The following is a 15,858-nucleotide window of genomic DNA, read 5'->3' as shown; positions in this document are numbered from 1 at the left end:
GGAATTTACTGCATGTGGTGAATAAAATAATTAGAGGAGTGCATTTACTGGAGCCCAGATAATTCCAGCTGCTCTGTAATTCCTTTTGAGGCTGGATTACAGCCTTGAGCTGCAGCACCAAAGGCCCTGGTGATGCAGACCCAGTGCTTGGAGCACTCTCAGGCAACTTTCATCCCTGCTCTGCTCTGCCCAGGGAATTCTCCGCTCCCTGGTGTCCCCTGGGACATCCCCAAGTCCCACTGAGATCCCCACTGGGGCTGGGAGTCTTGCACAGCCCCACCACAGAACCCAGGGCCAGGCTGGGTCTGTCCCTGAGGGGTTTTTGTCCACCCCGCTGCCAACACGGGGCATCCCAGAGGGGGAGAATTTCCCCTGGGATCAAAACATGTTAGAGATGGGAAAACAGGCAGGGAAATGTCCTGGGAGCCAGCACTGGTATCTGCAGAGGCTCCTGCAGGAATTGAGGAGCCCCGAGCCTCCCCAAAGGCTCCTGCAGGAATTGAGGAGCCCTGAGCCTCCCCAAGGGCTCCTGCAGGAATTGAGGAGCCCCGAGGCTCCCCCAAGGGCTCCTGAATGAACCAAAGCCCTCCCACTCCTCCAGCAGGGAGAAGCAGACACCCAGGAGCTGCTCAGGTTCCATCCCACAAAAGCAGAGGCTGGAGCAGGGCTGGGATCACCCCAAAATCTGAGCAGCACGCCCAGGGGATGTGTGAGGATATCTGGGATCACCCCAAAATCTGAGCAGCATGCCCAGGGGATGTGTGAGGATATCTGGGATCACCCCAATCTCTGAGCAGAGCGCTGCAAGGGCACCCAGGGGATGTGTGAGGATATCCCAGGGGAGGCCCCCAGCAGCAGCAATGCCACAGCTCCAGGAGGGGCACACGGAGCTTCCTCCGACGGCCTCAGCCCTGCAAGAGCTCAGGCAATAGGGAAGCCATAAAGGCCACTCAGGATTTCCTCCTCTTCCTCAGCAGGGAGGGGGACAGGGCTCCACAAGTGGGAAATCAGCTTGTTTTAAGTACTGAGTATTAAATTAGAACATATTACTGCAATATGACATGGACAAATCACTGTCCAGGAAGAGCTGAGGTCATTTATTTATTGAAATTATCTTTTTTTTTTTCCTCCTATTTATTCCTTCTTTTTGCCATTTCCCTTATTTTTTTTTTTTTCCTTATTCCCAGACAATCTGGGAACTGTCTGTGTATTTATTTCTAGCTAAGGACAAGCAGGGGAATAAAACAAAGACCTCAATAATACCCAAAACTATCACCCCACGGGAGCACTTCAGCACCGAATCTGCTTTTAATTACAGAAAACATCTCCAGCTCAAGTTTTACGCAGCCCCACGAGGGAGCCTTTTGGCCAAGATAAAGATCTGGAATTGGACAATACTGGCACAACCCACCCCTGTCCTGGGTCTCCACTCCAGCTTCTGAGAGGCACAAGACTCTCCAATAATTTATTCTCCAAGCACTTCCCAAATCTCTGAGGATGAATGTGCAGAAAGCACAGGATCTCTGGATCTCTGCCTCGAGGTCCCCAAATTACCCATAGGAATATGGGAACAGGGGCTCATTTTTGCCCCTGCTCCTCTTTGGCTCCCATCCCGTAACCCCACTCCATCTTCCTCATCCTCAGCTATTTTAGGCTGACCCACACTCGTCTGCCACCCAGTACATCCCAATTTCCCTGTGTCCCTGGACTGGGAGTATTTTATTTCACCATCTCCAGGTTCCTGGAGCTGCCATCCCAGAGAACACCATCCCAACCTTCCCACAGCGCTCCCAAACCAAGATTTCCCCTTCTCAGTCCATCTTTCTCACAGGATTTTTGCTTTTTTTACCTCATATTCAAGCCACGAGTTCAAAATGCATGGGGTGAGGGCAACCAGCACCGTGGGGACAGCAATGCCACAAACATCTGCACAGGAGGGACAAGAGGGTGCCACTCCCTGCACACCCCAATTCTGCACACCCCAAACCTCCCTTTCCTGCACAACCCAAACCCCCCGTGTCTGCACACCCCAAAATCCTCATTTAATATCTGCACACCCCAAAATCCTCATTTAATTTCTGCACACCCCAAACTGCTCAATTCTGCACACTGCAAACTCTTTGTGTCCACATACCCCAAACTCCTCATTTAATATCTGCACACCCCAAACTCCCCATTCCTGCACACCCCAAACTCCTCATTTAATTTCTGCACACCCCAAACGCCTCAGATCTGCACACCCCAAACCCCCTGTGTCTGCACACCCCAAAATCCTCATTTAATTTCTGCACACCCCAAACTCCCCATTTCAGCACACCCCAAACTCCTCATTTAATGTCCACACACCCCAAACCCCTCAGATCTGCACACCCCAAACCCCCCATTCCTGCACACCCCAAACTCCCCATTTAATTTCTGCACACCCCAAACTCCTCATTTAATTTCTGCACACCCCAAACTCCTCATTTAATTTCTGCACACCCCAAACTCTTTGTGTCCACACACCCCAAACTCCCCATTTAATTTCAGCACACCCCAACCCCCCCATTTCAGCACACCCCAAACCCCCCATTTCCCAGCTCAGAGCACGGGGCTGTGAGCTCCCGTGGGAGGGAAACCCTCTCTCAGCTGAGCTCTCAGAAGTCTGAAAGCCGAAGAGCAGCGGCGGTTCCTGGAAACGCCTCGCTCGGGGGAGGTGAGAAGCTTTCCCACCCGCTGGCTACGTGACAGGGACAGGGGGACAGCCACAGCCTGGGGACAGCCACAGCCGGGGGCAAGGAGCCTTTCCGGGGGAGGGAAAAGCCACAGAGGGAACCTGGGGCTGGGCAGGATGGGCCCAGCAAGAAAAAACTGCAGGGACAAGGTGGGAGAGGGGATGTGAAGGGCTGTGGCCACGAGCCCCCTTGTCCTGTCCCCCCTTGTCCTGGGGACACGTTTCTGTCACTTGCTGTGGTCACACCGAGCAGGGACACGACCAAAAGCACCAAATCTCTGATGCACACCCCAAAAATGAACAGGGCACCGACAGCCAGCACATCCACAGGGCTGAGCAGGGAACAGGGGGACACAGGGACCCACAAATCCTCCTGGTCCCCCTTCCCTCCCCAACAAGGACAGCAGCAATGGGGTGGGAGCCAGAAAGAAGGGATTAAATCCAAAAGGGATTTAGAAAGTGGGGAGAGAGGTTAAAAAGTGAATGGTAGCAAAATAAAAAAGCCAGTCCAAGAGGGACAAAAAGGAATTTAAAAGGGGAAAAAAGACTTTGCTCAAGAGTTCTGGGCAGAAAGGGGCTGGAGCTGTGAGAGGGAGCTGGGAGGGAGAAAGGAAAAGTGAGAGCAGAGAAGGTGAGAGCCTTGGGAAGGAAAGGAAGGAAAAGGGAGGGGAAGGGGAAGGGAAGCAGGCAGCAGGTGGGTCTGAGGGGGCCCTGGGGATGCTCCCTTTTCCCCAGGAATGGACTGAACAGCCCCGTGCAGCTCCCAGCCCCTCAGCTACCCAGCTTCTGCCTGCTGGGGATTATTTTGCAGCAGCTGTGGATGTGAGAGGGCTCTGCAGCCTGAACACAGGCCTGCAGAAAGAGGGGGGAAAGGAGGAAATTCCACAGGAAGTTCAAATATTTTATTACTTCCTGTTTGTACAAAGTATGTCAACACTTGGCACCCGCTGTGCTATTTGTTTAGAGCTAAGGTGCCAACTTGACAGAATGTCCTTTTTTTTTTCTGTCCAGATCTAAGCCAGAAAGAGCTGGAGCAGGAGGAAAAGGAGCTCAGAGGGAGCAGGGCCTGAGGAGGAGATGCTGCAGGAAGGCACCAGCGGTGCCAGCCCTGGGGATCCCTCGTGCCCCCTGCCCTGGCAGGGCTCTGCCCCTCACCCTGCGCTCCCCAGCCGCCCCCCTGCTCTCAGGGCCCGGGGCTGGGCACAGCCTGAGTTGAAAGCCTCGCCCAAGGGCTCAGATAAAGCCATGGCCAGGGGTGGAAGATGAATGGGATGCCCAGAGGTGGGGCCCAGCCGCAGCCCTGGCCCCAGAGCCCACAGGGATGTTGGCTGGAGGGATCCTGCTGCAGCTGAGAAGGCGCTGCCCGGGCCTTTCCCAGGGTACCAAGACAAATGGCCAATTCTTCCCACATTAAGGATGGGTTTTGTCCTCTCCACCAGCCCCACATCAGCCTCCAGCCCTGGCCAGAGCTGATCCCCACACCAGGAGCCAGCACACACCGTGGCCCATCTTTTGAAGCCAAGAAGGGGAAAAAATTCCATCTATTTTTATGTCCACACACATATACACACACACACATTAACATATATATGTTAAAAAGTGTATATAGTATGTATAAACATAAATAAAAATTGCAATTCCTGCTGGCAGCTCTCACCTCCCTCAGCCAAACAAGGCAGAGCCTCAGTGTTTGGCCCAAGGTGGGGATCACCAGGGCTGTGCCAGCCCCAAATGCCAAAGCTGGCACTGCCAGGGTGCTGTGCCCGGGAGCCACCCAGTGGCAGGTGAACCAGGAAAAGCACCTCGGCTTTCCAGGATCATTTCACAGCTGCTGTTTCCACACCCAGGGTTTCTGCAGAGCAGGAAGGGGAGAAAGGTGTTTTTTCATTATTTTTTAGCAATTGTTGTCTTCATTCAAAAGTGTGGCAAGAAAGGAATTCTTTTAAAAATGTGGGTTTTTTTCCCATTGGAAATTTGTGAACCATGAGTTCAAGCACCAGGGTCAAACTGGGAGCCAAAGCATGACCAATAAATCTATGATTCCCTGAAAAAAAATTCCAAAATAGCCACAATTTGGGTCTAAACCTTTTCTATCAGCAATTTATGGGTTGGGGGTGCAGGGATGGGGGAGAAATCAACCTCTGGGGCCCACACCAGGCAAGGGCACAAGCAGCAAATAAACCCCACACAGGTCTCCTCGAGGAGCCAACACTTCCAGCACAATTTGAGGCCCAGAAATCACCACAAAAATAAAAAGAAAAACCAAGAAAACGCTGTCCTTGCAGCAGGGAGGGCACCCCTCACCAGAGCCAGGACAAGCTGCTCCATCCCCTGATTGCCACGGCCTCCGTATCAGAAAACTGAAATGAGGGACGGGGAGCTCTGGGGTGAAATGCTGAAATTCAGGAGGAACAGGTGTGATTCACCTGGGTTTGGCTGTCAGGGAGGCCAAACCGAGCTCCAAGAGTAGCAACTATCTCACCTTGTATTATTATTTATGTATTCCTGATGGTGAGGATGATGATGATGATGATTATTATTATTAGAAAGGCGATCTGATGCAGCTGATAAGGGGCTGAGCCAGCAGTCAGGAGGGCTGGTTTCTATTCCTGACACTCCTGGCAGAGTTGTGAAATTCCCTGCCCAGCCCTGGGGCTGAGCCCCTGCACCCACCACAACCCACAGGTGTCCCACACCAGGGACCTGCCTGATGTTTCTGGCTTAAAAAAAAAAACAAACCCACAACAGCAGCGTTGGATTTCCTGCATTCCAGCTTCTAAATCCATCCTCGACAGGCTCCAAAAGAAAATCAAGAAAGGGGGAAAATCCTCCAAAGCCCGATGTAAATAAAACGCCCTGGCCGAGGTAACGGCCTCCACCTGGCCTGACATCAAGGGGCACCGATGGCCCAGCGACAGCATCAACAGCAAATGTTTTTGGAGGCGTTTCTGAAGGATCAAACTTGCTTCCCCCACTGCGGGCACCTCAGCCTGACACGCAAAGGGAACAAACTCGGCTTTATAGTCCCGGGGTGGTGCTGAGCGGGCAGGAAGGCAAAGCCGGGGATGGAGCCCCCAGGGACGGGATCCCAGCACACAGAGGGGGTCCCACAGGGCAAATCATCCTCGTGGCAGAGGAAACTCTGCGGGCAGCGGCTCCTGAGAGGGTCCCTGGGCTGCTGGAAGGCCGAGGGCAGCTCCGAGCAGCCCGACGCCGAAAGGCAGCCCGGGCAGGGCAGCTCCCGGAGCCTCCCCGAACCACGAGGCACCATCTGCCCCCGGGAGAGCCTCCCCAGCACAACAGAGACGCTTCTGCGGTCGCAGAGTCTCTCTGGTTTCTCCAGGCTCAGCCCCCGGCCGCGGGCGCTGCCAGCCCCAGCCTTTGACAGCCCGAAAGCGAAACCACCGCGAAGCCGAGGGGAAGGAGCTCTGTGCCAGGGCAGACACCGCCTCGGCACCCAGGGAACCTGCGCCGTTTCTGCTTTAATCAGCCAGCAATCAGCCGCCGAGGCCGAGCACAGATCTCTGGTTTCATAACCGCCCCAGTCCCCCTGTGCAGAGCCAGGCTGGGCCCTTCGCGCTTTTGCCAGCGAAGCCCAAAGAGTTTTCCCAACATCCCAACCTGGAGCTGTGAAATTATCCCTCCAAGGTGGGTTAGGGAGCTACAAACCATCCCTCCGTGATGGGATGTGGAGCAGGAGGCCGGCAGGGAGGGACACACGGGAACACCTGAGCAGCCAACGGTGCCACCCCAACGCCGTCCCCGAGCTCCGTGCGCCAGCTCCGCACCCTGCGTCCCTCAGGCACGGAGAGCCCGGGCCCTGCACCCCCTCCCCACAGCTATCAGCGCTGCCAGACCCCAAACCAGCCCCTCACTTACTGCGGGGCTCCCGGGGTCCGTCCACGGTCACTTTGATGGCTCGGTGGTAGGTGGCCACTTGGGTGGGGTTGGTGAACACGGTGATGGTCAGGGTGAAGCTTTTCCCTAAGGAGGGTGGGGAGGGAGGGAAAACAAAAATAAACAGAAGTGAGGATCGCACATGGGTTCAGCTGCTGCGGGAGAGAGAGGCTGGGACAGGAATCCCGCACACATAATTGCATTTAACGAGCCGTGATTGCCCCGACACAGCGCCCGGCGGGGGCTGCGGCAGACGCAGCCCTGGAGCCGCACGGAGAAGTCACTCGTCCCCTGCCCTGGGCCCGTATCGGCCCCTCCATCCAGGGCAGCCCCCGGGGCTTTTCCCTCTCGGACGCTTTCCCTTTTCCGCGGTGACCCAGCCCTGGGTCGGCGCTGGGTGCGGGATCCCCTCCGGGACGCGCCCTTGGGATGGAGCTGGGATCACCCGCAGGGATCCAGGGCCCGGTCCCTGTGCTTGTTCCCACTCGGAGGGAGCCGTGCTCGGCCTCGGCCACGAGGGAACCCGCGGGAGGGCCAAAAACCGAGAACTGCAAAATGGGAACTGAACCCGGCCAGCTCCGGCCAGCAGACAGAGAACTCTGCAGGGACTGTCCCCTCTCGCAGCCCTGCCCAGAGAGCAGGAACCCGGGAAAGGGCTTGGGTACCCTCGGGAAGGGTTGCAGAGGTGCTTTTGAAGCACCAACCTGCCACCTTTTTGCAAACATAAAAAAAAAAAAAAAAAAAAAAAAGGGATGAAGCATTGAAAATCTCTTGGGAGCCAAACTTTGCAAGGAGAGCCCCCCTTGCCCCAGCAGAACAAGTTTCTACCTACAGCCTGAAATTGCCTTTACCATCACAGAAGGTGTCACCACCCTGACCCCAACCCCTCGCCCTGTGCTGGGCTCAGTGTCTGGCCCAGAGGAGGCTGTGGGAGAACAGAAACCCCCCAGGAAGGGCCTCAGCTCTGCCCCAGGCTCCCCAAATTCAGGAAACCCTCGGCTGGAGGAAGGAGGCTGCAGAAACCACTCGGACCGAGCCCCAGCAGCAATCGCTGCGGGACTGCCGAGGTACCAGAGGTGTGAACCCGGCAGGGTGTCAGGTACAAACCTCGCTGGGACGGGTTTCTGCTCCTCCAGCCTCTATTGCACAGATAAAAGCGGTAAGGAACCACCTCCTTTCCCTTTCCCCCTGAAGCAGTCAGGGGTTTTCAGATCCCGACCATCGTCTCTCTACGGGGTCGGACCTGAGAATATCCACAGCAAAACTAAGCAGGATTTATCCAGCTAGGAGGGAAAAAATGAATAATAAACCGGAAAAAAATTAAATTCTCTCTCCCAGAGAGCATCGTGGAATTATCCCAGGTGGGAGAGCTCCTCCAGGGAGCACGGCAAGGAGGGAATGCGGGTTCTACAGCCGGCAGCGAGCACCAATCCCCGCCTCTACCCCGGCTTTCAAACCAGGAATGAGCAGCGCACAAAACTTCAGCTCATTTTCTGCACAGAGAGGAGCGTTTGGGAGGGCAAAAGAAGCAGAATTATTGCATTCTGAATCCCCGAGGATGCAGCCCCTGCTGCCAACCTGCAGCGACGGGGATGAGCCAGGATCCCAGGGGATCACGGCAAAAACAACCAGCACCGAGGGGTTGGGGGGAAAACCTTGGCAGAGCCAGAGCACGGGGCGAGGAGGATGAGGAGCAATAATTTAGGGAATTTGAAGGAGCAAATATTCAGGGAATTTGAAGCCCTTCAAATTCCCTAAATAAATGCAGGCAGCATGTGGCAAAACCCGGCTGTGAGGCACAGAGCCCCAGAGCTGAGCCCGACACCTCCGTGCTCCTGTTTATACCGCATTAATAGTGATTGATTTGTTATTATTATTATTATTATAATCTTGAATTTTTTATTCTCCACGTGAAACAACCTCCCTGCCCCGGAGTCCCTCGCTGCAGACACAAACCCGGGCCGGTTCTGCCTCTCTCAGAAACCTGCCCTGAACCGAAAATGATGATTCTGCCCCAGCATCACTTTTAGTCATTTCCCGCCTTCTCAGGAAGCCGGGCTGGGGTTTCTCATCCCCGCCGTGCCCCGGCAGAGCGGACCCGGGGCTGGATCGCGGCTTTGGGAGCCCCGGCGGCTCCAGGGGATGCTCCGGGGGGAGATTCCAGCTGGGAGAACAGGCGGGGATGCAGCGGAGATAATTTTCATTTTGTACAGCTCAACCTGAGTAAAAAAAAGTCTGATTTTTTTTTCCCCCCGTCTTTGTTTTGCACTTGGAGATCTGAATTTATTTTTGAGGGGGATTTAGGAGCGGCTCTTCCCAGCCCACAGCGCCGGGGAATAATCCCTGACACTTTTTTACTAAAAATACCCAAATGGGCCCGGTTCAAGTTGGTGTTTTCCCAAGGGGAGCCTGGCTTCTGCAGGCTCCTGCAGCTCGGGCACACGGCAGGGCTGGAGCGGGATCCGTGTTTACGGATCCACACGTCCTCGCTTCGGATTTACACAAACATTTGTACACACGCAGCGAAATATTCCACAGCGACTCCAAATTTCTGCCAGGATAAATGAAAGCAGCACCGGGCTTGTCTGGGATGGAGCCAAACGAGGCAGAGCGAGTGCGACACCCGGAATAAAAATTCAATAGGGGCGATTTTTCACAGCAAATTGCTCTGAAAGAAAAGAGCCCCGTGCCGGCAAAGCAGCGCCAGACACGGGGACTGAAATCCACCCTCGACACGGCGAGAAAACCCCACGGAGCCGCCCTCAGGGAGCCCCGGCGGGGCTGTTCCTCTCCGAATATGACAAAGCCTCACCCCACACGAATATGTAAAAAAAAAAAAAAATTAAAATAATTAACGCCCGAGTCCCGCCCGTTAGAGGCAGCGGAGGTGCCGCCACCGCTCTGCCCGGGGAAGGAGTTTATTCACCGAGGGCTTCATGAGACCCAACTCCTGCTAATTCCGAGCTTGAGAGTGCGGAGGAAGCAAGTTAATAATGAATTCAAGAGTCACGCTGAGATTGGGTTGCGTTCAGTTTGGAAATTTGTGCGAGGATGAAGAAAAAAAAAAAAAAAAGGAAAAAAGCCCAACCAGAAAGAAAAGAGCCTAAGAGAATAATTGATTACAGAAATGAAAGCTTAATTCATAAAAGAAAAACATTTTCCATCCATCAACCTGCAACCAGTTAAGTGGAGAGTTTTAAAGAAACTGCAACATGGAGAAGGAGCCAACAGGAAAAAGGAAATGTATGAAAGAATGTAAACTATTCAAGTTTCATAAAGAGGAACAAGTAAACAGTTATTACATGCAAATAATTCCTAACATCACTGCTTTTAATTAATGCGGAGAAGTCAAAATATATCTGACACTGTGTGTATACATTTGGAGCCTTTGAGAAAGCGCTGCCATATGGCCATTAAAATATCGAGTTCTGATTCGGGCTCAAACGCAGGACTGAGGGCTTCGATGTGCAGCGCCCATTGGTGATGGAATGCTGAAATTCTGTTTATACCCTCGGAAACGCAGGTACCGGGAGGGCGGGCAGGGCTCCGTGCTCAGCATTTCCAGGGGATTCATTTCGCTCTGCTTGGGTGGCACGGGCGGATTTGTTTGGAAAAGCCAAATTTTGCCCTCCTGCTTTTCCCTGCCACGGGCGGGGGGAAATGGAGCAAAATCCCCCCCGAGCAGCCGCAGCTCCCTCCCGTGCCAGCCCCGCAGGCCGAGCTCTGCGCTGTTATTTCACTTTAAACTCTCGATTTTCGCTATTTAAAGCCGAGCTGCCAGGTGGGGTTTGCTCACCCGCCTCTGCCTCCTGCGTGATGGGGGAAATTGGGGAAGGTTCGGGACGGGGCCGCCTTATTTGTGTTTAGATAGATTTATAGATATTTAGATATATTTATGTCTGTAATTTAAATCGTTTTTCATCTGCAGCGCCCATTCCCGACACCTGGACAGAGAAGAAGCCCTGAGAGGAGCGAGGCAGAGCTGCCGGCGGGGCCGGGGCTGCTCCCGCATCCTTCCTGCATCCCTTTCATCCTCGGGAACCTCTCTGGGGCCGGGGGGCTTCTCCCGGCAACGAAGCCACGGTTGGAATAAAATATAATATAGAATAAAATAATAATAATAATAATAATAATAATAATAATAATAATAATAATAATAATTTAAAAATGAACTAACAAAATAAAATTTAAAAATAAAATAAAAAATACAAAACATAGTAATAAAATAATAAGAAAAGAGAGAAACATTCTTCTTTCCTTTTTCTTTTTTTTTTTCCCCCCCTTAAAAAACAACAAATAAAAAGGCCAACCATTTCCTGGCCGGTACCTACCCCTGCCGCTTCTCCCAACAAATCTGAGGTCGTTAAATCTCGCTACTTGGTTTTTCATCACGGCAGAGGCGTTGCGCAGCTCCGCCGAGTAATTCTCGTCGTTCCCCGCCATCACCGTGACCACGGTCCCATCGGGGACATCTCCGAGCGCTACGACCTAGGGCAGGGCCAGAGCATTTCAGGCTCCGATCGACCTCCACCGGAGCCAACCTGCGCCACGGTCCCCCCCTAAACCCGCGCAAAAAAAAACCCCAAAGCAAAACCAAAAGCAGCCCGAGCCCCCGAGGGAGGCTGAGAAAATCGGAGGGGGAAGGGGAAAATGAGCTCGAAAAGGGTTAAAAGCAGACGGGGGGTCCGCGGGGAGGGGGTGAAGGGGGTCGGGCCACCCTCGGCCCCGTCGGAGGAGTCTGTGCGTTTATTTTATCGGATTCGGGACCAAAATCAAGCGGCGCCGAGCGCGGGGCGGCCGCGGGAAGCGGCGGCACCGGGGAAGGGCCCCAGCCCCTCCCGGGGAGCAGCGCCCGGGGCCGGGGTACCCGGTTTGAAGCCGCCCTCACCCCTGCGGGCTGCCGGGACCGCGCGGCCGCCCTGCCCCGCTCCCCGCGCTGCTCCCGGCTCGGTTTCGGCTTCCCCCGGCCGGCCCGGGGCTAACGGGGATGCCCAGGCCGGGGGTGCCCCGGGGAGCCCGGGCAGCGCAGCAGGCACCGGGGTTCAGCTCTTCGCTCGACTTTTCGCAGATTAGATCTCCCTTCCCTGCCTCGCTCTCCCTCTCCCAGGAAGGTAATTAACCTCCATCTCATTAAACTTCAAAGTTGCCTGAAAGCTCCTAACTGTACGGAATATCTAAGATGCCGTGACCGCGGGGCAATGCGGAGACTTGATTAAAATAATAAACTGGGCTATTTGATTAAAAATAATAACCCGGGCTCCCTCGGCGGTGATGTCAGGAGCGATTTAAAGGGGAAAGGGCGAGCGGGTCGCAGCTCGGTCCCGTCGGGGCTCGGGACTCACCTTGAAGGCGACGGGCAGCGTCTTGTTGCACCTCCAGTGCGACGGCAGCACGGAGCACAAGAAGTTGGGGCTGTCGGTGCGCACCAGCTCGCCGGCGTGGTCGGCCAGGACATCCACGACGGAGCGCACCTCGGGCCGAGCGCGGGCGCCCGGCGCGGGGGCCCCCAGCGCCCCGCTGTTCTCGCCCATCTTACCGCAGGGGAAGGCCGTGGACGGGGGAGTGAAGCGCCTGCTGGTGCTCGGGTCTACGGGAATACGCATCACAACGGCGGGCGGCGGGGAGCCGGGCGGGACGGGCGGGCACCCGGCGGGGCTCGGTGGGCGGCGGCGGCGGCGGCCGAGCCCCGCGCTGCCTCGCTCCGTGCCGGCGGAGCGCCGTCCTCGGCGGGGCGGCGCTGGGGGAACGGCGGCGCGGGGGATCGGGGCCCGCGCGGCTCCGGGGCTCGCCGCCGGTGGCTGCGCTGCGCTCCGTGCCGAGTGCCGGTGCCGCTCCCGGTGCGAGCCCCGCTGCCGGCTCCCTGTGCCGGCTCCCCGTGCCGAGCCCGAGCCCCGCTGCCGGCCCCGCCGCGCCGCCCGGTACCGTATTTACTGCCGGCCCCGGCGGGGCGGGGCGGCCGTGACGGACGGGCCGCTCCGCCAATGGGAGCCCCGCGGCGGGCTCTGGCCCCGCCTATCGGTGCGCTCCCGCGGGGCGGGGGGCGTGGTTATGTTCAAAGAGGCGTGGTTAGTCAATGAGCGGGTGTGGTTATTGCCAAAGGGGCGCGGTCTCGGCGGGACACGCCCCGGCGGGCGCACGTCGGGGCTCCGGTGGTTTCTGGCCGCCGCCGCCGCCGGGGAGGTTTTGGGGTGCGGTGGGGCCGGTTTGGGGCCGGAGCCGCGGCTGCGGACACAGCGCGGCCCCGCCGCCCCGAGCTCCCGCGGCCGCCGCCGCCCGCGCCCTCCCCGCGGTGGTGGGACCGTGGCGGGGCGGTGGCGGCGGGGACCACCGGCACCACCGGCACTCGCGAACCTGGCGGGGGATTCGCCTCTCGGCTTGCGCTGAAAACCCCGACTCCCAAACCTCCTCCTCCTCCCGCCCTCCCCAAAATCGTGACCCGCCCCATCGCCGGCGGTCTCGGGGCGCCCGCAGCCCCCGCGTCCCCGGCAGCTCCCCCGGGACTGCGGCTGCGGGCAGCGCCGGCGGCTCCGGCCGGAATCCGTTGGCGAGAAAATTCGTGGCGAAGCCACCGGTTCTGCGGCAACAAACACAACGAAGGCGGCGGCTCCCCGAGCCCCGCGGGTGCCCCGAACCGCGGGGCGGGCGGGGGCAGAACCGGGGCAGAACCGGGGGAGAGGAGGAGAAGGTTGCTGCCCCCGGGTGTTTCCCGGTGCCCGGTCGGTCCTACGGTGTTTGCAGACCGGCACTGTCCATCCGAGAGGAGCCGGCCGGGCGGCGGCGTTCCCGGCTCCGCGCTGCCCGATGTGGAACGCAAATTTCCTTAAAACAAGTCAAAATAAAGCCCAACACCAGAAAATCCTCCTTTCACTCTGTACTGAACCATTTTCCTCCGCGAGCCGCCGTGCCTCGAGGGGCGAGCCCGGGCCGGGCTCTGCAAGCCCCAGAATCCCCGGTGCTCCTCCAGAAATAAGCAAAAACAATAAATGCACATTATTTTTAACCGAGGAGCTCCCGTTGCACCGTGGCAACCACCGGGATCCGCCCCGGGACCGTCGAGCCCGCCAGCCCCGCGGCTCGGGCCGGCCCCCGCCGGTACCGGCGCTCAAATTCTGCCCTTTTTAGGTGAAAGCGGCCGCCGGTTCAGTTCTACTTTTCGCCCCCCGTTCGCCAGCGGGGGGAACCCGCACAACCCCCGGGGCGGGGCAGGGCTGCGGGCGGGGCCGGGGTTTGCCGGGGGTCGGGCACGGCCCGTCCCGGTCCCCCCGGTCCCCCCGGCGGGGCACGGAGCGGTGACCGCGGGGCGCTTGCGGGGCCGGGCTGCAGTTCCGCCGTGCGGCCGCGGGTTGGCACCGGGGCTCCGCCGGGACGGGACGGGACGGGACGGGACGGGACGGGACGGGATGGGATGGGATGGACGGGATGATGCTGACACCCCCGGGATGATGCTGACACCCCCGCACCGTCCCGCCACCTCCCGCCCTGCCCGCCCTGCTGCTTCTCTTGCCCCTTCCCGACCCCGGGGCTGCCCCGCCTCTGCCCCCGCCCCGCCCGGCCCTGGCGGTGTCACCTGTCCCCCCCCGGGGCCGCGGAGGGCACGGGAGCCCCGCTGGGGCTCTTTGGGGTGATGCGGGGCTGGGTCCCTGCAGGAGCGAGGCGCTCCCTGCCGCAGGACCGGTGGTTCCCTGCCTTCGCCGCTTTATCCGCGGCTGTGTCACAGCCCCGCCGTGCACACATTTCTCTGATCCCCGTTTTTCCTGTTTATTCCGGGTGCCACCTGTTGGCGCGGGCTCTGAAGGCATCACCGGATTCCTCCGAGCACCTCCCGAGCCGCTCCCAGCTGCAGCCCCAGGTGTGCTGGGTACCGCGTCCTGCTGCCCTCCCAAACCCCCCTCTCTGCCCTCCCTCCCCGCCCCGCTCTCCCCTCGGGGTGACGGGGTGCAGCCTCACCCCAAACCCACAGCAGGGCCCTGCACGTAGCTGCTGACTCGCAGCACTGCGAAGATGAGACCCAAACCGCAGAGCTGCGACAAACCAGGCTGCCCGCAACCCCAAAAGTGTCTGGGGACCTCCCGAGGTGCAGAGCCCAGCGAATCAACCCCGTGGCTGCTTCTGTGAGAGGTGTCCAGCCAAGCACAGCCACCCCCGGGCTCGGGGACCCGAGGAGGAAGGAGCTTTCGTTTGAATTCTGCTTTTCCGACACAGCAGGATCCAGCTGCTCTGGTCCTCCGCAAACCAGGAGATGTCGACACGTGGGGATTATCCCAACGCCGCCCTCCCCGCGCTCCCGAGGAGGTTAATAGAGTATCAGACCCAGGATTTGCATGGGCCTCTTTACAAACACTCAAAAGCTACTGTTCGCATCGCGGGGAGGTCAGCAGCTCTTTAAATCATTCCTCGCTGGGATTACTTCCCTTACAGGCTCCTCTGTAGTTTTTAATTCGTTTGAGCTGCTCTTTTAGCAGCAGAGCCGCTCGTTTCGGCAGCAGAGCAGCGAGAGCAGAGGCTCAGAGGAAGCTTTCTATTAAAAATTCATCGCAAACTCTCAGGAGCTCGGCACTCAGTAGGGCCAGGCGGGTGTCTGGATCTATTTTGTAGCTCAGGGAAGGGGATCTGAGAGCAGCACGCAGGGAGGGAGCGTGCAATTCATTCATAAATCAAACAGCAGATGCCGGGGCCGATGGGGTGCACGGTGGTGGCAGTTTTTAACCCCTGAGTGTCACTGCCCGAACGGGCTCCCATGGGGCAGCCCCGGGCTGGGGGCAGAGGCTCCTGCGGGAGGAAACTGCGGGGCTCAGGGGGAGGAATGAGGGGAAACCGGCGGAGGAAAGGGCAGCGGCTGCCCTGACATAAATCAGGGAAATCTCCTGGGCAGGGAGCAGCTGCCAGAGCGGATCCAGGACGGCTCCGGGGGCTGCCCCAGGCTCTGCTGTGCCCTGGGCTCGGGGATCCCTCAGCCCCAGTCCCAGTGATGCTGCTTGAGGTCGGATCCTGAGCCAGGACATCCCCGGGATCCCCCCTCGTGTGCGGGCACAGTCCTGGCGCTGGGAGCCTGGCCCGGGGCAGCAGCAGGAGCGAGGCTTCAGCCGGAGTTTCAGCTGCTGTCAGCAGGGAAAATCACTCTGGGGTTCCCACCTGGCTGCCGGGCCCAGGTGTCATTCGGCAGCACCTGACTACAGAAGCTGGAGAAATCGCCCTCAGTGACAGCCCTGCCAGCCCGGGGCTTGCCTGTGCTCCCACTTGTCCCCATC

At 58.1% G+C, this 15,858-nt stretch overlaps 1 protein-coding gene across 1 annotated transcript in view; it reads right to left on the bottom strand.

Moving 5' to 3' along the window:
• Positions 1–12,453, bottom strand: part of RUNX3 (RUNX family transcription factor 3) — a 34,719-nt gene extending 22,266 nt beyond the window's left edge. Inside the window, exons 1-3 of the mRNA XM_071453173.1 lie at positions 11,953–12,453; positions 10,942–11,098; positions 6,593–6,697 (exon numbers count right to left, since the gene is read on the bottom strand). Coding sequence (XP_071309274.1) covers positions 6,593–6,697; positions 10,942–11,098; positions 11,953–12,213 — 523 coding nt within the window. The 5' untranslated portion in view covers positions 12,214–12,453. The remainder of the gene's footprint in view (positions 1–6,592; positions 6,698–10,941; positions 11,099–11,952) is intronic.
• Positions 12,454–15,858: the final 3,405 nt, after the last annotated feature.

This window comes from Agelaius tricolor, unplaced genomic scaffold (genome assembly GCF_023055355.1).
Source record: "Agelaius tricolor isolate 1412-34295 unplaced genomic scaffold, bAgeTri1.0.p SCAF_36, whole genome shotgun sequence".
NCBI classification, from domain to species: Eukaryota; Metazoa; Chordata; class Aves; order Passeriformes; family Icteridae; genus Agelaius; species Agelaius tricolor.
Note: the sequence above shows the minus strand (reverse complement) of the source record. Positions and strands in the feature narration are given on the sequence as shown.